Below are 23,213 nucleotides of genomic sequence, written 5' to 3' on the forward strand. Positions count from 1 at the left end.
GAGAGAGAGAGAGAGAGAGAGAGAGAGAGAGAGAGAGAGAGAGAGAGACACAGAGACAGAGAGACAGAGACAGAGAGATAGAGAGAGGGAGAGAGACAGAGAGAGAGAGACAGAGAGAGAGAGACAGAGACAGAGAGAGAGAGAGAGAGAGAGAGAGACAGAGAGAGAGAGAGAGAGAGAGAGAGAGAGAGAGAGAGAGAGAGAGAGAGAGGGAGAGAGGGAGAGAGGGAGAGAGGGGGGGCTATATGCCTCAGGCCAGTGGTTCTGATCACAGGGGACTAAAGCAGCCTCGAGCATGATCTACACTAAAGTGCTCTTTTCCTTACAGCAGGATAAAGGAGGACACTGGTAAAGAAAAAAGACAGAGAGATATTTCAATTAAATTTAATTACATTTATTTTAATGTAGTGTTTTTTAAATAGCTTTTATTTTTTTTACTTTTCATGTGAACTTCACTGAACTTTCAGTTTTTTGTTCGGTCTTTTGTTTGTTTCAAGTTTATTTTAGAAGTTTATTTCTAATTTATTTATTATATAATTTAGATGCACAGTATCCAGAGATAGACAGGGCATTCCACCTACTGAATCTAACGTCTGTTTGTGAGCCAGAGGGTTATTGCTGTAACTAGAAAAGTGCAGTGATTGTGCAACTTTAGCTATTCCCAGGTGGTTGCTAGGCTGTTGCCAAAAGGTTACTATGGTGGCTTCTAGAGTGTTACTAGGTGGTTGCTATGGTATGCCAGGTGGTTGCTTGGGTGTTGCTAGGTGATTACTAAGGTTTTGCTAGTCGTTTACTATGTCTTTTGGATATAAGCCACTCCAAAGTGGTTACCAGGGTGCTGGTAGCTGATGTTGTATTCCATGTGGCTGCTAGGGTCTTGCTACTTGGTCACAATTGTATCCTGAGTGGTTGCTAGAGTGTTGTTAGGTGGCTGCTATAATATTCCAGGTGATTGCTTGTGTGTTGCTAGGTGGTTGCTAAGGCATTGATAGGTTTTTGGTATGGTATCTCTGTTGGATGTTAGGCTGTTGTTATGCAACTAAAGATCATTGCTAGGGTGCTGTTAGTTGGTTGTTGTGATATTCCATGTGGTGGCTAGAGTATTATAATGTGGTTGCTATAATATTCCAGGTGGTTGCTAAGGTGATGCCAGGCGTTTACTAAGGTATCTTTGATGGATGCTAGGGTGTTGTTATGTAACCCAACCTAGCTGGTTGATGTGGTATTCCATGTGGTTTCTAGGATCTTATTAGCTGGTTGCAATGGTATGCTAGAGTGCTGTTAGGTGGCTGCTATAGTATTCCAGCTTCTAGCTGGTTGCTGTGGTATTTAGTATTAGTCGGTCACAATGGTATCCTGAGTGGTTGCTAGAGTGGCTGCTATAGTATTCCAGTAGGTTACTTGGGTGTTGCTAGGTGTTTACTATGGAAACTCTGTTGGATGCTAGGGTGTTGTTATGCTACCCAAAAAAGTTGCTAGGGTACTGCTAGCTGGTTACTGTGGTATTCTACGTGGTTGCTAGAGTGTCGTTAAGTGATTGCTATGGTATTCCAGGTGGTTCCTTGGGTGTTGCTAGGTGGTTGCTAAGACATTGCTAGGTATTTAGTATGGTCACACTTTTGGTTGTTAGGGTGTTTTGTTATGCCACTCAAGTTGGTTGCTAGGATGCTGCTAGTGGGTGGCTGTGGTATTCCAGGTGGTTGCAATGGTATCCCGAATGGTTACTAGAATGCTGTTAGGTGGTCACTATGGTGATCCATGTGGTTGCTACAGTGTTGCTAAAAGGTTACGATGGTATTTTAGAAGCTAGGCAGTTGCTATGGAATTCCAGATGGATGCTGGGATGTTGCTAATGTACTTGTATTATTGTGATGTAAGCGAGGGGCACAAACTTTCCATACATCCAATCAAAAAGCTGTTTACAAGCACACCATTTCCAATCAAACTATACGTTTCATGGATAGCAATAATGGTGAGCATTGCTTTGCAGTGTGTACTCACTAATAAACTTAGAGAAGAAGGAAGATAAACAGTAGAGTGTTGCTAGGTGGTTGCTATGGTATGCCAGGTGGTTGCTTGGGTGTTGCTAGGTAATTACTAAGGTTTTGCTAGACGTTTACTATGTCTTTTGGATGCTAGGGTGTTATGCCACTCCAAGGTGGTTACCAGGGTGCTGGTAGCTGATGTTGTATTCCATGTGGCTGCTAGGGTCTTGCTACTTGGTCACAATTGTATCCTGAGTGGTTGCTAGAGTGTTGTTAGGTGGCTGCTATAATATTCCAGGTGATTGCTTGTGTGTTGCTAGGTGGTTGCTAAGGCATTGATAGGTTTTTGGTATGGTATCTCTGTTGGATGTTAGGCTGTTGTTATGCAACTAAAGATCGTTGCTAGGGTGCTGTTAGTTGGTTGTTGTGATATTCCATGTGGTGGCTAGAGTATTATAATGTGGTTGCTATAATATTCCAGGTGGTTGCTAAGGTGATGCCAGGCGTTTACTAAGGTATCTTTGATGGATGCTAGGGTGTTGTTATGTAACCCAACCTAGCTGGTTGATGTGGTATTCCATGTGGTTTCTAGGATCTTATTAGCTGGTTGCAATGGTATCCTGAGTGGATGCTAGAGTGCTGTTAGGTGGCTGCTATAGTATTCCAGCTTCTAGCTGGTTGCTGTGGTATTTAGTATTAGTCGGTCACAATGGTATCCTGAGTGGTTGCTAGAGTGGCTGCTATAGTATTCCAGTAGGTTACTTGGGTGTTGCTAGGTGTTTACTATGGAAACTCTGTTGGATGCTAGGGTGTTGTTATGCTACCCAAAAAAGTTGCTAGGGTACTGCTAGCTGGTTACTGTGGTATTCTACGTGGTTGCTAGAGTGTCGTTAAGTGGTTGCTATGGTATTCCAGGTGGTTCCTTGGGTGTTGCTAGGTGGTTGCTAAGACATTGCTAGGTATTTAGTATGGTCACACTTTTGGTTGTTAGGGTGTTTTGTTATGCCACTCAAGTTGGTTGCTAGGATGCTGCTAGTGGGTGGCTGTGGTATTCCAGGTGGTTGCAATGGTATCCCGAATGGTTACTAGAATGCTGTTAGGTGGTCACTATGGTGATCCATGTGGTTGCTACAGTGTTGCTAAAAGGTTACGATGGTATTTTAGAAGCTAGGCAGTTGCTATGGAATTCCAGATGGATGCTGGGATGTTGCTAATGTACTTGTATTATTGTGATGTAAGCGAGGGGCACAAACTTTCCATACATCCAATCAAAAAGCTGTTTACAAGCACACCATTTCCAATCAAACTATACGTTTCATGGATAGCAATAATGGTGAGCATTGCTTTGCAGTGTGTACTCACTAATAAACTTAGAGAAGAAGGAAGATAAACAGTAGAGAAAGACAAACAGAGAAACTACATAAAAAGGACTACAGACCGATTGGAAGAAGGATACAGATGAGTGGAAAAGCCCCTCAACCTGCCTGGCTTGATCAGACATCATGACAAGAGGCAGCAGCACATGCCTCATCCACCACTGATTGAGCAAGAGTGGCCACTACTCTTCTCTAAGACCACTGTTCCAGGAGAAATCAGCTCACCTGCAATCTCTTCTCCTCTTCTTCTCTCTTCTTCCTCTCCTCTTCCTCCTGCTTCCTCTTCAGCTCCATCTCCGCTTTTCTAAGGGCGGGGGGGGTGAGAGCAAAAAAAGTGAGAAAGTAAGACTAAATACAGAATACATAATAAATCAGTTCATTATTGGTACATCAGTCACATTGGCCTCTTTGTCCAGTGCAGGGCTGATAGGTTTCAAGCACGGCCAATAACCAGTCCAGGGGCATTTTCACAAGGACATGATTCGATACGGAACGCCTGCTGAGCACGGGTTCCTTGACATGGTTAGCAAACCACGCTCAGGGTCTCAAAGCCATTCCTGAGTGGTTCTATGTTTCCATCGGTATTAAATCACCTCATCCTGCATTATTTCAAAACTAAAAACATGAACGCTCAGTTTGCTTACACCAGAGTTCAGCACGGCATGCGGCTCTTTTACGGTCCTGTTGCAACTCCACAGCAGAATTATTAGGTAAAAATAAAATAATCCTCCTTTATAGTAAATTAAAGCTCTGCTTATCTTTCTAACACAGTTTTAGGATTAAATGGTCTTACACGCTGGAGTTCACCAACCTTGAATCCTGAAAGTTGATGCGCAGACTGGTGGAAACCATAGCAACAACAACAATCTCGCCTAGCTAGTAACTAACGAAAAGACAGAGATTTAAAACGAACATCGATCTTTTGGAGACGAATGGACTTAACTGCATTTATTACTACTCCAGCTGGTTTCCTGATACGTTTGACCTGCAAGGAGAAACTGTCAAGTGGTTGCCAGCTTCTCATTTGAATTTTTCCTATTCCACCTTAAATCAAGCAGCGGTGACATTCTCAGGTACCATTTAAAGTGAAGCGGAAAAATTCGAACAAGAATCTGGTGAATAAGAAGCTGAGGTCGGCCTTGTAAAACGTCAAACGCGGAGAGACATTTTACAAGAAACGATTCTACTTTTAAGAAAACGTTTCCTGCCAGAGATGCGAAAACAGCTGAGCTAAAGCTTAAAGCAGAGAAAAGTGAGTCTTTGTTGTCGTTTATATATTTTAGCCTACACCATAACATTAGCACATACTGAGACATATTTATAGAGAAGATGGTGAAATGGACCTAAAAATGGACTGTGGCTCCCAAGTGGTTTGTTATTTGCTGAAAGAACAAAATGGCTCTTCTTCACATTTGAGTTGTTGATGCCTGGCTTACACCAAATAAATGAAAGCAGCATAAAATTTTCACTTGACATCAATCTAATAACAGATGCTGAGTGTTCACCAGTACTGCTAACTAGAAAAAAGGGACTGGATAGCATTAGCTAACAGCTCTGCCCACCACTGAACAGGTTCAATTCTGGCTATTCTGAGAGCAGTGGCCTACTTGTTAGCAGGAAAAGCCAGTCCACAACTACATAGAGAGGGGCGTTATAGTGGGGCTGCAGTGCATAAACCCCTCATTATAAAGACCACTGCACATGTCAGAGCTCAGTGGTGTAAAAACAGGCCATAGGTACCACTTTACTAGCAACAGTTAACAGTTTACTACGACTCTGTTACATAACATCGACATAACCATGGCATAAACATGTCACGGCCTACATGAGTTGCCTTGACAGGTTTTGTTCAGGAATATAGCCACAAACAATCCATAATTTATCAATGTTTTGGCTACCCGGCGAAACTGATACCAAAATGATTGACCTTAAAATTAATAGTACTTGTTAGTACAAATAAACAGTTAAAATGAAGGGCATTAGTCTATGGCTACATTCACACATCCTGTCTGATCACTTTTGATGGGAACTTTTGCAGGAGCCCCATCCAGTGGCCACTCAGTATGAGTGATAAATATATAAATTATATGCTGTGGCCTTTGCAGTCAGTGGATCTCAACCCAGCTGAACATCTGTGAGAAATTTTGAACCAGCTAAAACGTTCCACTGTCTGATTTGATTATTCTGTAACACGGTCGGTCTCACGGTCGCAACAAGCTTCGGCAAAACAACCACAGCAATATTTGTTAAAGCAATAACGAAGACTGAGTTGAACTGAAAAAGCGATGGTGGGTAAAGACACCGTGAAAAACAGTGAGATAGAGAGAGAGAATAAGGGAGCGTGTGAGAGGGAGGGGGAGTGATCACTCATGTAAACGAGTGTTAAAGGAGGGAAGAGAGAGAGAGTGGAGTGAATGTACATAATAGAGACAGGATCTTTTGTTCAATAGCTGGGCTGATGAACCAGGAAGATCAGAGAGAGAGAGAGAGAGAGAGAGAGAGAGAGAGAGAGAGAGAGAGAGAGAAACAAAGAGACAGACAGGCAGAGAGCGAGAGAGCGAGAGAGAGAGAAACAAAGAGACAGACAGACAGACAGACAGACAGACAGACAGACAGAGAGAGAGAGAGAGAGAGAGAGAGAGAGAGAGAGAGAGAGAGAGACACGGTGAGAAACACCAAGAGAAAGAGGAACAGAGATTGAGAGTGAGACAGAGAAGGCGAAAGCAAAAGAGCCAGAGAGTGAGAGTGAGAGTGAGAGAGAAACAAAGACAGACAGACAGACAGGCAGAGAGAGAGAGAGAGAGAGCGAGAGTGAGAGAGAAAGAAAGAAAGAAAGAAAGAAAGAAAGAAAGAAAGAAAGAAAGAAAGAAAGAGAGGTGGCTCTGTAGTGAGCCGGTCATTTCAGTGAACATCCTCAACCAATACAAACACTTCAAAGGCCGTCAGCTCCGACACTGTCCCGTCATTTCTGCCCTCTCTCTCTGTCTGTCTCTCTCTGCCTTTTACAGGGTGCGTGACTTTATTAATAACTCTGATGTGGCTGCGCTCCAACTCCACTGACTCAATTACTGTGTCGTTTATGCTGCTGTTCTGTGCCCTTCATTGGAGGGGAAGGTTAGTGATGAGGGAGTGGACTTGGCCCTCAGTCAGAAGAAGCCTTGGCCCCATCCCAAGCGGCTGGCATTAAGAGTCACTGATTGGAGACGGAGCCACAGGGCTGCATTCCCGATAAAGACTTTATGAACCATTAATGGAGGACAGTGATGACAAGCATGCCAAGTGAGTCCTTTCATCTGTCTGTCTTCTACCTACCTATCTAGATCTCTGTCTGTCTGTCTTCTATCTATCTATCTAGATCTCTGTCTGTCTGTCTTCTACCTATCTATCTAGATCTCTGTCTGTCTGTCTTCTACCTATCTATCTAGATCTCTGTCTGTCTGTCTTCTACCTATCTATCTAGATCTCTGTCTGTCTGTCTTCTACCTACCTATCTAGATCTCTGTCTGTCTGTCTGTCTTCTACCTACCTATCTAGATCTCTGTCTGTCTGTCTGTCTTCTACCTATCTATCTAGATCTCTCTCTGTCTGTCTGTCTTCTACCTATCTATCTAGATCTCTCTCTGTCTGTCTGTCTTCTACCTATCTATCTAGATCTCTGTCTGTCTGTCTTCTACCTACCTATCTAGATCTCTGTCTGTCTGTCTGTCTTCTACCTACCTATCTAGATCTCTGTCTGTCTGTCTGTCTTCTACCTACCTATCTAGATCTCTGTCTGTCTGTCTGTCTTCTACCTACCTATCTAGATCTCTGTCTGTCTGTCTTCTACCTATCTAGATCTCTGTCTGTCTTCTACCTATCTATCTAGATCTCTGTCTGTCTGTCTGTCTTCTACCTATCTATCTAGATCTCTGTCTGTCTGTCTGTCTTCTACCTACCTATCTAGATCTCTGTCTGTCTGTCTTCTCCCTATCTATCTAGATCTCTGTCTGTCTGTCTTCTACCTATCTATCTAGATCTCTGTCTGTCTGTCTGTCTTCTACCTATCTATCTAGATCTCTGTCAGTCTGTCTGTCTGTCTTCTACCTATCTATCTAGATCTCTGTCTGTCTGTCTGTCTTCTACCTACCTATCTAGATCTCTGTCTGTCTGTCTTCTCCCTATCTATCTAGATCTCTGTCTGTCTGTCTTCTACCTATCTATCTAGATCTCTGTCTGTCTGTCTGTCTTCTACCTATCTATCTAGATCTCTGTCAGTCTGTCTGTCTGTCTTCTACCTATCTATCTAGATCTCTGTCTGTCTGTCTGTCTTCCACCTATCTATCTAGATCTCTGTCTGTCTGTCTGTCTGTCTGACTTCTACCTATCTATCTAGATCTCTGACTGTCTGTCTGACCAGGCCAGTTTATCCTCTTTCTTTTCTTTCTCTGCTGGACTGTAAATTTTGCTTTCTGTTTCTCTGTATATCCATTTTTCTTTAGTCCCGTCCATCAGTCTGGGAGTTGTCCATTCACCCTGCTTGCTTTCTTTCATTCCTCCATTCTTTTTCTTCTATCTTTCTGTCGCTTTTCCTTTTATTCTTTTCTTTTCTCTTTTATCCTTGTCTCATTCATTTTTTTCTTTTCTTTATTTTACTCATTGTCTTTCTTTTTCACTATTTTCCTTCCTTCTTTCTTTTATTCTTTCCATCATTTCTTCCTTCTTTCATTCATTTCGCTTGTTTTTTGCTTTGTTCTTTATTTCCTTCATTCTTTTAATCTTTTCCCTTTATACATACAACTTTTCTTTCCTACATTTGTCTTTTCATCTTAAATCTGTATATTCATATTTTCTCTTTTTCCTACCATCATGGGCCGATTTCTCCATCTCTTTGTTTCTTTCTTTTTCCCTATTTCTTTCCAGTTCTATATACATTTTTTCTTTCGTTTCACTCACTGATTTTAGCCTATCTATTCAATAGCTTCTGCTTCTACTCGTCCATTTTACTTTCTCTTTCTTCCTAAGCCTACATATCCATTTGTTGCACCTTTTTGCTCCATCACTCTCTTTTTCATTCTTTGAATTCTGCCCGTTTTCTTTTTTCTTCCATCTAAATATTCATTTTTGGCCTTTTTTTTCGTCCAATGTAGACCCTTAAATCAGTCCCCCTTTCCGTCTGCTTACAGGCGTCTCTCCTCCTCCTCCTGTTTGCGGCGTCTCTCCTCCTCTTCTCTCCTCTTCCTCTCTCTCTCCATCTCCTCCTGGATGCGACGCAGTCTCTCTCGCTCCTCCTCCTCCTGCTTCTGCTTCTGCATGGAGGTCAGCAACTTCTCCGAGCGGGTCACAAGAGCCTGGTGCTCGTGATCAATCTCAATCCGGCTCATGATGGTGCTCTGAGTACAGAAACACACAACAGAGAGAAAGACTTCACTTACACACACACACACACTGCAGAGAGAGAGACTTCACTTACACACACACACACTGCAGAGAGAGAGACTTCACTTACACACACACACACACACACTGCAGAGAGAGAGAGTTCACTTACACACACACAACAGAGAGAGAGACTTCACTTACACACACACACACACAACAGAGAGAGAGACTTCACTTACACACACACACAGACTTCACTTACACACACACAGAGACTTCACTTACACACACACAGAGACTTCACTTACACACACACAGAGACTTCACTTACACACACACAGAGACTTCACTTACACACACACAGAGACTTCACTTACACACACACAGACTTCACTTACACACACACACACAGAGACTTCACTTACACACACACAGAGACTTCACTTACACACACACAGAGACTTCACTTACACACACACAGAGACTTCACTTACACACACACAGAGACTTCACTTACACACACAGAGACTTCACTTACACACACACAGAGACTTCACTTACACACACACAGAGACTTCACTTACACACACAGAGACTTCACTTACACACACACAGAGACTTCACTTACACACACAGAGACTTCACTTACACACACAGAGACTTCACTTACACACACAGAGACTTCACTTACACACACACAGAGACTTCACTTACACACACACACACACACACACACACAGAGACTTCACTTACACACACACACAGAGACTTCACTTACACACACACACACACACACACACACACACACACACACACACACAGACTTCACTTACACACACAACAGAGAGAGAGACTTCACTTACACACACACAACAGAGAGACTTCACTTACACACACACGGCAGAGAGAGACTTCACTTACACACAACACAATACATGCTTTCTTGTTCACTGCTACATGAACACCAGGAAACAGAGCAGAGGCCTTCAAAACTTCATCTGAATTTTCCTTTCAGATAGCCCTTAAGTATTTACTACACTGTTAAACATGACGGCTCAGCTTAATTCAGAGCAATATAGTAACTGATTACAGAGATTTTCTTGAGTTGAATCAACTTGAGGACACAAGTTTACAGAACCCAAACTTCTTGTTGAGTTAGAAGTTCTATTTTTTCGTTCTTCGGTATGCACTGATGGATGGCTTAGGCATTGCTGGGGCTCAAACTCACAACCTCCTGTTGGGGTGACAGCGTATCCCACTGCACTACTCAGGACCACATGAAGCAGCTTAGCTTTACACTGGAGAAAGCATTTACTGTTTTAAATTTAAAAGTGTGGCAGAGACATGCAACTGTCTAAAAATTCATCTCAACATCAGGAGGTTGTGAGTTTGAATTCAGCAATACTACAGCTGTCCATATTCGGAAACCCAAGAGGGAAATATGCCAGATGGGACTGTGTAATAGAAGGAGCGCCAGCTAGTGGGGAAACGGAGTAAAAAAACACAAACTCTGTTAACTGAGATGCAGACCTAGAAACAGTAGCTGGGAGAATATTTGACTCAGCTAAGAAGTTTGAGAGAGAGAGAAAAAGAGGGAAAGAGAAAGAAAAACAGAGCGAGAGAAACAGAAAGAGAGAGAGAAAGAGACGGAGAGATAGATCGAGAAAGAGAAAAAGAGAGAAAGAAAGAGACAGAGCGAGAGAAAGAAAGAAAAAGACAAAGCAAGAGAAGAGAGAGAGAGAGAAGAGAGAGAGAGAGAGAGAGAGAGAGAGAGAGAGAGAGAGAGAGAGAGAGAGAGAGAGAGAGCACTGAGGTAGAGGCAGAGGTGCACTTCCTTCTAAACTGCCCAAAAATATTAACCTATTAAAAATAAATATTGTATTAAATTTGATAAACAGATAAACACCTTCAGGACATTGTGAGATAAAGATGAATTATTCATTATATTGGGAAAGGGTCCATCAGCACCCACTGCAGCCAGACGTGTGTACATATCAAATGGGTTTTGTTTTATTATTGTATATACTTTTATATTTCTAATGCACACTTTTTTTCTTAACTGTTGTATTGCTATGTATCAATCTTGGTCTTTTTCATATAATCATTTTTTCCATAACTTTTATATATACACATACACACACACACACACACACACACACACACACACACACACATACATACACACACACACACTATATATATATGTTAATTTATCTTTAACAATCATCACGTTAACATATTAAATGATGGTGTTGTAAACAGCTACAGTTCACCTTCTGCGTTAGATTAACTACCAACATAATTAGAAAGTGACAGAAAAATCTGTCAATCCTGTTTTGATGTACAATGGCTGAGAACAAGTTCCTAAGAAAAAGAACCACCCTGGTCTGGTTCTAGATAAGTCACTGACTGCGAATACTAGTGCTACTCAAATGAGTTGTTAGAAGTGGAAAACCGTGTCAGCGCTAGACCAGAGCTCTTCAGTGAAAGTGCCACTGCAAAACTGTAATATACATAGTAAACCATGTTAATGCCTCTCACAAGTAGGAACGGACCAACGTGAGAATGACTTGTGGGCCGACGCCGATACTGATGGCTATAGATAAACATTCTAAAACGTAGACACTGAGACTACATCTACATGAATTAGTATTAAATAACACTAAGTGTATATAACACTCACTTCCACAGGGTTTCAAATGCATTCGCATGTGTAGAAAGTTATAAATGTTAGCACAGCAGCCCAGCCTGAACATTCTGCTCTGCTGGAGTACAAATATGTCTGTCATCATTATCTTTTTGAAATATTGGTCAGATTTAAACATTGACCAATGCTCTTTTTTTATTTTTTAAGCTATCATTTGTCAATACTGATTGACAGCATCATGCAACCCTAGTTGCATAATAAAACATTTGAAATTGGTCTTTTACAACCTATAAATGTTTGTGGCCATTACAGTTCATATGCACCACTGTTAGCTTAGCACTGCTGCACTATTTGTTATTATGGCCCAAACTGAAGGCCTACCATTACTCAGGAAGGAAGGAAGGAAGGAAGGCAGGTAGGAAGGTATTAAATGAAGGAAGGCAGGTAGTGAGGAAGAAAGAAAGGGAAGAAGGAGGGAAAGCAGGAAAGAAGGATAGAAGGAAAGTAAGAAGGAAGGAAAGTAGAAAGGAAGGATGACAAGTAGGAGGAAAAGATAGAAGTAGAAATGAAGGAAAATGAAGGAAAGCAGTAAAGAAAAAGAAGAACAGGTGGAAGGAGAAAAGAAGGAAGCAAGGAAGAGGCAGGAAGAAAGGAAGGAAGACGGAAAGAAAGGTAGGCAGGAAGGAAATAAAAAAATAAAGGAGCTAAACTATATACTGCGCTTAAGTTATGAATGATGTCATTCTCATGTGTCCTGTGTTGTAGCAATTTTTTTATCCCTCTTGTAAGTCCCGTGTGTGTGTGGGTTGGGGCTGGAATTGTGGGGTTGTTCCTTAAATGAAAAAATTAATAATATAAATCAGGTAAAAATAAGGTAAAACGAAGGCAGAAAGGAAGGCAGAACCAAAGGTAAGACAAAGGCAGGAAGGAAGGGAGAAAGAAAGGTAAGATGAAGGCAGAAAGAAAGGTAAGACGAAGGCAGGAAGAAAGGCAGAACCAAAGGTAAAATGAAGGCAGAAAGCAAGGTAAGAACGTGGGCAGGAAGGAAGACAGAAAAAAAGGTAAGATGAAGGCAGAAAGAAAGGTAAGACGAAGGCAGGAAGCGAGACAGAAAGGTAAGACGAAGGCAGAAAGAAAGGTAAGACGAAAGCAGAAAGAAAGGTAAGACGAAGGCAGGAAGCGAGACAGAAAGGTAAGACGAAGGCAGAAAGAAAGGCAAGACGAAAGCAGAAAGAAAGGTAAGACGAAGGAAGAAAGAAAGGTAAGACGAAGGCAGAAAGAAAGGTAAGACGAAGGCAGAAGGAAAGCAGGAAGAAAGGTAAGACGAAAGCAGAAAGAAAGCAGAAAGAAAGGTAAGACGAAGGCAGAAAGAAAGGTAAGACGAAAGCAGAAAGAAAGGTAAGACGAAGGCAGAAAGAAAGGTAAGACGAAGGCAGAAAGAAAGGTAAGACGAAGGCAGAAAGAAGGGTAAGACGAAAGCAGAAAGAAAGGTAAGACGAAGGCAGAAAGAAAGGTAAGACGAAGCCAGAAAGAAAGGTAAGACGAAGGCAGAAAGAAAGGTAAGACGAAGGCAGAAAGAAAGGTAAGACGAAAGCAGAAAGAAAGGTAAGACGAAGGCAGAAAGAAAGGTAAGACGAAGCCAGAAAGAAAGGTAAGACGAAGGCAGAAAGAAAGGTAAGACGAAAGCAGAAAGAAAGGTAAGACGAAGGCAGAAAGAAAGGTAAGACGAAGGCAGAAAGAAAGGTAAGACGAAGGCAGAAAGAAAGGTAAGACGAAAGCAGAAAGAAAGGTAAGACGAAGGCAGAAAGAAAGGTAAGACGAAGGCAGAAAGAAAGGTAAGACGAAAGCAGAAAGAAAGGGTAAGACGAAGGCAGAAAGAAAGGTAAGACGAAAGCAGAAAGAAAGGTAAGACGAAGGCAGAAAGAAAGGTAAGACGAAGGCAGAAGGAAAGCAGGAAGAAAGGTAAGATGAAGGAAGAAAGGAAGGTAAGACGAAAGCAGAAAGAAAGGTAAGACAAAGTCAGGAAGGAAGACACGAAGAAAGGTAGGCAGGAAGGAAAGAAGGAAGTCAAAAAAGAAAGAATAAAGAAAGTAAAAGTAAGTGAGGCAGGAAGGGAGAGATTAGCAAATGAAGATAAATGGAATCTATTATAGTGTTATAACTTAAAAAAAAAAAAAGCTTAAAAAAACAAACACCACAGTCTTCCAAAGGCCAAAGACATGGACTCGGCCTCCTCTGCAGCCCCGCTGCAGAACTCTCTGCTCTCCCGGGAAACGGCAGCTGCATTAAATTAAAGATAAAAGCTCGTCTCTGGGGATGCTGCTGGAGGCCAGCTCCTGCAGACCAGGTACAACTCTCCACTTCCACTGCAGTGCTAACATCTGAAGCTGGAAAGCCTCTCAGTTCTTCACACCTCTCCACAACCGGACCTGATCCTGTCTCAGATCCTCAGCGCCCTACTCCCTCATTAGCCTCCTCATCTATATTCATGAGTATTTAAGGTATTCGTGACGGCCTCTAATTTGGGCACCAGTCATGGTTACTTAACACTCGATGGTATCGATTTGAATATCAGAATCTGCAGCCAATGAGACGCAGATGCGAAAGCTGGTTAATATGCATCAGCAGCTGCCGAGATGGCAGCGCTCGACACGTCTCAGAGAGCCAGGAAGAGGCAGCGACATATTCGAGAGGACGCTGGATATATGTCACAGTTTGTAATATATGCTACACTCATGCCTTACTTAATCAAGGTCAAAGACTGCGTCAAAAGTTACCAACTTTCTTACAGCAACAGTCTGTGATTCCAGAGTTACTGACATAATTACATACATAATTAATTCGAATTAAAACTAATAAATATCCTGCGTTCACACAGGCAGCAAAGTGTCGTCTCACAACTTGACAACCAGAGGGCATTTATCGTCAATAAAAGCTGGCGATTTCCGCTGTCAGGAGGCAGCGCAAACGTTTGCGATGTAAAGCGGGCTTAACTTTATGCAAATAAGGAGCAAAGTTTACGAGGAGCCTGACCACTTCTTATTTCCCCTGTTATAGCAAAAACAGGACTGCATAACAGCGCCCACAAGCGAGTCCTCAATAAATAGGAGTAAATGGAGCTCAACGCCCAAAAACAAAGTTTCTAATCACTGGCCCAGAACTTTCCTTTGAGAAAGTAGAAGGATTTATTTCACTAAAAAAAAGCAAAGAAAACGTAACGGTATATTTCCTTTTTTTCGACAGCAAATGGGATTTGGTCAGCAGGACACTGGCATTAATGCTACAGAGTGCTGATTGGTGGGTGAGCGTAGCAGCTCATTGGCCGTTCGCGCTCACTGACATCATGAAAGCACACAAGGCGCTGTTTTAAACTCCTATATCTAGAGCTTAAAAGCTCTTAAACATATAACAGCAGCGTTAAAATGTTTTATGCTGTTCAGTGTTTAGAAAATGAATGTATTCTTCTTTATTAAAAACGTTTAAATTTATAAACTCTGATTTTGCATTCCTTTTGGGCTCGCTTGTGAATCTAATTTGTCATTACGCCCGAAACTATGTTGAGAACCAATGAAAAAAAGATCATTTCCAGCTCACAATTTCCACTGTTCAAAATGTCATTAAGAAATGGCAGTTAAGGGGAACTGTGAAAGATAAGTCAAGTTCTGGAAGACCAAGAAAACTCTCAGATAGAACTTGTATATTTGTGCTTGTATGCTGGCCAGAAAGGCAAAGCAAAACCCCCATATGACCGTATAAAGTCTGCATTAAGGTTTAGCTCATACAGGAGTGGGCATACACTGCTCTACTGTGCAGTGTTGCTTGCATAAACATGATCAGTCATCAGAAGGAAACATTCCCCCAAACGTCTCCACAAAAGTCAATGTCAAGGTATGCAAAACATCTATATAAGCTATTTGGACTGATAAGGGAATAATAGAACTCTTTGGCCACAATCACTAAATGTTTGGAAAAATGAAGCAACATTTGATGAAAAGAACACCTTGCCAACTGTTAAGCATGGGGTGGATCTATTACACTTGGGAATTTTGTGTTCGCCAGTGGCATAGGAAAATATTGCATGGGTACATAAAAGAATTCCACCAAATATCTGCAAATTCTTGGAGCAAATGAGACAGTCAGTCCAGAAACTAAAGCTGAAAAGAAGACGGCTTCTACAACAGGACAATGACCTCAAACATGCATCAAAATCCACCATAAACTACTTCAAGACAAGCTGAAGCTTGCGGAATGGCCCTCAGTGTCCTGACTTAAACATCATTGAAAATCTGTGAGTAAATCTTAAATATGATGTGCATGCAAGAAGGCCAAAGAAGACTGCAGAACAAGGATTATTATATTATTAAATTGATCAAATATAAAGTAACTGCGTATAAACAATTGCAGAAATAAGAAATATATACATATACACCCAAACCCAGATAAAATGCTCTTTTGGTTGAACAGATAAGAAACTTGTTGAGTTTAATTACTTCACTGAACTTCCTCTTCCATCATCTTCGCTACTCATTTTATCTCTAAGCTCTCCTAATCACTCAGCATCTGGCTAAGGTCGTGTTTAATTACATCCAAACTTTCCTGTCTGCTCGTCAAAACGAGCGGAACCTTCAATCGGCTGCTTTCAGATTAGCCAGGCGCATGCAGGAGTGTCGAGTGTGATGATACGAAGATGTGAAGAACTGGCCACCTGGCCACCAGGCACTCAAAGACAAGCACACACACATACAAATCAATGTACATACTCCTTCGGAGACACTTCCGCTCTTTAAAAATCCGAATTTTCTTGTAGATACTTTTCAGTTCAGCTTTACGTTCTTTACGTTCATCAAAGTGCCTTGTATGAACAGCAAATTTGTCTCTAAATAATGATTTAACTGTAAGAAGCATATTTTCAAAGGTGGTTAAAACATCTGGAAGACCTGAGTGCTGACATCACATGCGCAGGCTTGTCTTACTCCCAAGATTGGATTTTTATCCGTTTGATCAGTGTTTAATATAATAAGCATATTCCAATAAGGCAATATTCCAAAAAGAATTGCTGTCAAATTATTTACATGTGTAATATTGTTTTCCTCAAAAACCTGCTTTGGGCCAGGCTTACTGATCATTTACGGTGGCACTCTTTTTTTTGCAAGGTCATCACTGCAGGCTTGAGCAAGGCTGACTCCAAGAATATGCATTCTAAGGCGCTGCTCTGTTAAGGTGCAAAAAAAAGGAGGAAACTATGCAAATTAACAACCCAGAATGACTTGCTAATGTGAACTGACCGGAAAAACGGCAAGACCCAGGAAAAGGTGCAATTACATTAAACATGGTGGCCATGGTGACAGCATGCGACTGAAAAGGTGCTAACACATATATATAGTTGCTGCTGCAACAAATCCTCAGAACTCTTAATGGAAGTTCATTTAACCAGATTTTTGTGCTAAGCAATTCAAGACCATTTCTTTTGGTACATTCATCATAATATTAATGACTATAAATGTAAATCTACATTATATTAATAATATTAATAACTCTAAATGTAATTTTTTTTAAGTAAGCGAGTCAGTATGATCATTGGACTGTACCTGTATAATATTTTTAGGCTACAAGTAGTTCAAATGATACTTTTTCAAAAAAATTACACACAAAAATAATATTTTAAGGTTTTATGCATGACTCATGTCCTCCATCAGAGCTTTCAGCTCTTCTAGAGAGAATTTCTCTTTTCTGTCTGTTGTCTTCACGCTTTGAATAAATCCGTATATTAGCACCTCTGCTATTCAAATTAGCCATTTTGCATGTAATGTCACTGATATGCATTCCTTAATAAATCTGGCCCTTAGTCTTCAATGTATTAAGAAAATTTTAAAAAATATTTTGGACAGTCATTTATATGCAAGCACAAACCCTTATTGACCTGCTTGACTAATTAAAAAAGTGACATTTTTTAGGCTATAGGTAGTTTAAATTAAGTGACCCTTATTAGTCCCACAACGGGGAAATTTCACCTCCGCATTTTACCCATCCGTGAAGTGAAACACCACATACACTCTAGTGAGCACACACACACTAGGGGCAGTGAGCACACTTGCCCGGAGCGGTGGGCAGCCCAATCCGCAGCACCCGGGGAGCAGTTGGGGGGTTAGGTGTCTTGCTCAAGGACACCTCAGTCATGTGCTGTCAGCTCTGGGGATCGAACCGGTGACCTTCCGGTCACGAGGCTGGATCCCTAACCTCCAGCTGCCACGACTGCCCAACAAACTGATCAAAAAATTATACTGTTTCAAAAATTACACACAAAATATACATTTATACAATATACATAAAACATAATATTTCAAGGTTCTACACGTGATCCCTAAAAGTGGGCAGCCCTTTGTTTATGCAGGATTCGAACGGTTATTTCTTTGTCTGTTTTCTTCTGACAGCTGGTCCAAAAAATGCTCTGAGTGGATCTGTATTTTAGCACCTCTGCTATTCAAATGAGCCATTCTGTGTTTAACATCACATTTGTGCTCTCCCTTATATAGAGTGTCCACACACTTCTGTCACCTGAGATCTTGGGATCTTGTAGGATATCATGAGATGAAGTCCCCAAACTTTTGACTGGTCGATGTTTTTAGCCGACAGGTAGTTTAAATGATACTGTTTTACATACAAATATAATATTTTAAGGTTCTACATACTTTTTTTAATATTGTGGAATTTAATTTTAGATATCACCCAGGCCTAGTGCTAACATACCATCAGAAATCCCACAGGGATGCCGGCAGATATGAGTATAATTGTAGAGGTGGGAAACTGATGCATGTTAATTTGCTTACAATTCACGCCAGCATATCTGATATCAAACCAAACAATGTAAACAAAAGTGATAAGAGTAGAAATTCATAACTGACTGGACAGATTTCAGAACTGAATAACTGGGCCAAATATTCACTTAACTTCCAGCTTGTCTGTCTTGTGATGTGCCAAGTCTTGGCTTAGTGGAGTTTTCCCCAAGTAGGTATTCCCCAAAAATTTTGACTGGCCTACATTTTTAGTCTATAGGTAGTTTAAAAGATACTGTTTCAAAAAACACAAATACAATATTTCAAGTTTCTATGCATGATGTTTCAGCTCTTCTAGGGAGAATTTCCCTTTGTCTGTTGCTCTGAGTGAATCTGTGTTTCAGCACCTCTGCTATTCAAATGAGCCACTTTGCATGCAATATCACTACATTTTAGCATGCGTTGCAGGTTTTGTGCCCTCTTTAATAAAGCTGACCCTTATTCTTTAATATGTAAAGAAAATGTTAAAAACATTTTGAAAAACCGAGTGTCCCCAAATATTTGACTGGCCGTCAACACACACCTTGATCTTGAGCATGAGTGCGTCGATGGATGCGTCCAGATCCTGGATCTGTTTGCTCATTTCCTGCTTGCCCTCTTTGAGGCCGGACACCACCTCATTAAACGTTCCCATCCGCTTCTTAAGGTTCTGCACCTTCACCAGGCCGTCAATACTGAAGGACACACACACACATGCGCACACACACACAAAGGGAAGATTTAATCAAAGCCTTATTTGAGCTTCCATTCAAGCCCAGCCCACCAGTGACCTCAGCGTGATGACTTTAATCCCCAGGAGACTTCAGTAGTTTAATCATTTGCAAAATAGACGTGGAGTTAAATTACTTCTCAAACCACTTCACCAAGCAACGGGGCGGCTTCATCAGAGTGGCTCAAAGTCTCCTCACATGGCTGTTATAATATTTACATTGTTACTGTAATGTCATTAATATCATTCTTGCGTGGAACTTCCAATTTACATTTAGGTCACCGCTTCCAGAGCGCCAGCCATTAAGATGATGGATCTCACAGCGGTAATGGTGATTGTCATTAACCTTAATGTATGTATCTAATATCTCACAATTCTCCAAAAGCAATTTCAGTGTAGCTTACAGCTGCGTTAGCGTTTCAGCTCTATACGACTGGTGATTTCAAACAGCTTTTCCATGCAAAGTCTTTAAAGAAACTTGCTGATTACATTAGATTAAGAAACCCTTATTAGTCACACAACGGGGAAATTTAACCTTCACATTTAATCATCCGAGCAGTGAAATACCACATACACACTAGTGAAGACACACACTAGGAGGCAGTGAGCACACTTGCCCAGAGTGGTGGGCCACCTTATTCCGCAATGCCTGGGGAGCAGTTGGGGGTTTAGGTGCCTTGCTCAAGTCCGCTCAGAAGATTGAACCGGTGACCTTCCAGTCACAAGGCTGGTTCCCTAACCTCCAGCCCACAACTGCCCCACAATCACAAGTCACGCCCAACATGGGGTGATTAATTGCAATTCATGAAGTAATAGAGATTTGGGTACAACAAAATATCCAGTTCATTACTTTTCGAAGTTTAGAGTTATGACTTTTTGTTGTACTACTCAATACTTTATATTTTTAGCTCAAATTCTCTTTAAAATAGCACTGTAAGCTTCACGGCAGTGCTCTTTACTGAAAGAGTAACTGCAAAAATGCTACAGAGTAAAATAAGTCTGTCACAAGCTTCAGATAAAAGGTGGAATGTCTTTTACTGCGTGTAAATACCTGTTTAATCTAGAACGACAATGTAACGCTGGCGTGCACCAGTGTTGGCTCAATACTAACTAGGGATATCATCAAGGAATGACAAATTTCTTAAGAAGCTGCTTGTTTGTTCTCTCTTCTATGCACTGTAATGCTAGACGTACATACCCCAGATCTTCATCGTCTATTAGGACATAAATCACAATGCATCTGCTCCAGAAAGAGCTCAACAGTTAATTAAAACAGTTAACGTTCAAAAAAGGATGTAAACTAAAAACGGTGCAATGGACCTTTGTGTATTGAGGGGGTTGATATATTGGTTAATCCAGATTTTTTAAACTAGAAAATAATATACAATTTAGATATCGCCCAGGCCTAGCGCTAACATACTATAAGAATTCCCATAGGGGTACCAGCAAAAATCATCATAATTGTAGAGGTGGGAAACTGCAGCAATTTAGTTTGCTTACAGTTCACACCAGCTTATCTGACATCGAACCAAATATAAATGAAGGAAAACAAAAGTGACAAGAGCAGAAAGTCACAAGTGATTGGGCAGATTTAATGATTTCAATAACTGATATCAATAAGTCATATGAGATCTCGGGGGTAGTGTTATTGTCCCACGATGTGATGTGAGGTGAAATTATTGTAAGAAATTGCTTTGAGAGGCTTATAAAACAGCACATTAAAACATAACCGGTGTGTGCAATCAAGACATGTATATCAAGTATTCAATGACAGCTTAAAAACAGGCCTCTTTTTCAGATTTTCTGATATAGAGTTCATGGTTCCATCTGTTATGACAAGTTGTCCAGAAGCAAAGCAGCCCCAGACTATCACACTACCACCACCATGTTTTACTGTTGGTAAGATGTTCTTATGGTGGAACGCAGAGTTAGCTTTATGCCAGACGTAAATCAGTACTGTTTGGTCTGTCTTACTGCACCAGAGTTCGTTTGAAAGTAGGCCAAGAACAGCCACCTCAGGGGGTCCTGGTTCACTTATTTGGTGTGTTCCAGTTTGCATGGCAGCTTTCTTACTTGTACTAATGAACTGCACTAACAGAGCAATCGCACCAAACCTGCCAAGTGTGAACACTCCCTAAATGTTCTTACATAATTACAGTCCTACACAAAAGTCTGGGCGCCCCTGGTCAAATTTTTTATTAAATATTCAAAATATTATTCACATTATTTAACACATACACAGAACACACTTGTGCACATGTTGATGCCCAATTACTTTGTAATTACGTTTTTCTTTGCTTATACTTTTTTGTGTATCACTGCTATCAGAAGAAAACCTCGTATCTCCACTTTTTGTTTTTTACATAATTTGAAAATACCTGTTGGCCTTTGCTTAGTGTGTAAATTTCATGAATAATGGACCAAAAGAAATGACCAAAAATAATTTGGAAAAAAGTCTGGTTCCACTGACTTACATTAAAAGAAAAGAAGGTTTTTTTTCCTTCTCCTGTAAAGTTACCATTTTGGAGATTTGAGGTTTTTTTCCCAACAGCAGCGATATTTAAGTACCACAAGGGGGCTTTGCACTAACGATTTCACTCATCTTTGCACTGGTGTAAATAAGATGTGACAACAAACGATCTGACAGGTTGATTTGATTGATTGAAATGAATTAAATGAAACAAACTGATAGGATGCAAGTTATATTTATGAAGTGATACTACTACTGCTTCTATTACTACCACTAATAATAATATTACTGGGTCTTAAACCTTGTGTTATTGGTTTTATAACTTCAGAACACTCACCGCGGTTTATGCTTACGCTTGCACAGCCACATACGTACAGTCTTCTGCATGCTGATGCAGGCGTTAGCCCGATACAGCATCTTATTCTTCACTGGAATGGACAAAGGGAGGTAGAGAGAAAGAAAAAGAACGAGAGAAGAGGAAGAGTTAGAGAAGTCAACGAGTCCTTCTGGAGCTTCAAGGTCAAAGCGTACAGCCTTAAACACTCGAGTAGAGTTTCAGTCAGAGACAGTAAGGAAGAGCTGCTGACGGCGGCACATATTCTTTATCATTAGGATGTGTGTGCGGATATTGGCTGTGTAACATTTACAAACTAGCTTTTGTATTTGTGTGTGTGTGTGTGTGTGTGTGTGTGTGTGTGTGCGTGCGTGTGCTGGGAATCTGAGGATGGCTGCAGGAAGACAAAGCTCCTGAGTTGTTTTTTTTAAATGGGACAGAAAAAGTATCCTGCGAACGGAGACTGAAGCAGCTCAAATGGCTGCACTCAAACTTTGAGAAACATCAGAATCGATAGAGGACACATTTTAAATGCTGACAGAAGAAGATCAGAATGTCCTGCACACACAGCTGAAAATGACTTAGGGGTATAAACTTTAATCAAAGTTTTCCAGCTCATTAGGAAATAATTATAACTAATATGTCCCTATGCATGCTAATGGTTCGTGGTTACAGGGACAGACTGCAGCAGTAAGGCACTGCAAAACAAAGCATCCAATGACTATAAAATGGCTTCAGACCATCTGTGACCATAAACATGGGCATGTTAAAAAACGATGTGGAATAGACTATATACACCATACACCAGCATTTGCTTCAGACAGGCCTGCTCAGAATAGTCTATGTAATCTAACAAGTGGCTGTATGTTTTCGCTGCTCTAATCAGCTAATTAACTAATCAGGTCACTAACGAGCCCTTCGTGAGTTGTTGTCTGAGCAGTGCACTGCAGTGGTCCTCCAGAACCAGTCGGGAGCCACTGCCCTATAACACACCGAGACAGTGATGAAAAGGTGTGTTACACACATTTGATGACCGACAGCGCGCACCACTGGACCTTCTTCCAGCGGCTGTGTATCAGCCACTTATTGACCCGCTTCACCAGCTCGGCCAGGTGATCCGGATCAGACTTCATTATCTGGTCAAACTCGGCAAACTGGCAGAGGGGAGAGAGAGAAAGAGAGAGAGAGAGAGAGAGAGAGAGAGAGAGAGAGAGAGAGAGAGAGAGAGAGAGAGAGAGAGAGAGAGAGAGAGAGAGAGAGAGAGAGCGCTCACTTTAAGAATCAAAGGAAAATGGAAACAAACAAACACACACAACAACAATTTTATTTTTTTAATTTGTAAAGCGCCTTTTACAACTAGTGTTGTCTGAAAGTAGCTTTACACAAAAGCCATTCATGGAAGCATTATCAAAAAAATAAAATGGAAAAAAAAGAAGAGAAAAGAAAAGTCACTTTATAGATGTAAGGAACTAAATCCCAGTCCAAGCTCCCCATGAGCAAA

General features: G+C 41.0%; 1 protein-coding gene across 1 annotated transcript in view; it reads right to left on the reverse strand.

Moving 5' to 3' along the window:
- Positions 1 to 23,213, reverse strand: part of myo6a (myosin VIa) — a 177,766-nt gene that overhangs the window by 34,101 nt on the left and 120,452 nt on the right. Inside the window, exons 23-27 of the mRNA XM_017697703.2 lie at positions 22,737 to 22,866; positions 21,716 to 21,806; positions 18,723 to 18,873; positions 8,522 to 8,730; positions 3,587 to 3,665 (exon numbers count right to left, since the gene is read on the reverse strand). Of these exons, the coding sequence (XP_017553192.2) occupies positions 3,587 to 3,665; positions 8,522 to 8,730; positions 18,723 to 18,873; positions 21,716 to 21,806; positions 22,737 to 22,866 (660 nt within the window). The remainder of the gene's footprint in view (positions 1 to 3,586; positions 3,666 to 8,521; positions 8,731 to 18,722; positions 18,874 to 21,715; positions 21,807 to 22,736; positions 22,867 to 23,213) is intronic.

Source organism: Pygocentrus nattereri, chromosome 4, assembly GCF_015220715.1.
Source record: "Pygocentrus nattereri isolate fPygNat1 chromosome 4, fPygNat1.pri, whole genome shotgun sequence".
Classification (NCBI taxonomy): domain Eukaryota; kingdom Metazoa; phylum Chordata; class Actinopteri; order Characiformes; family Serrasalmidae; genus Pygocentrus; species Pygocentrus nattereri.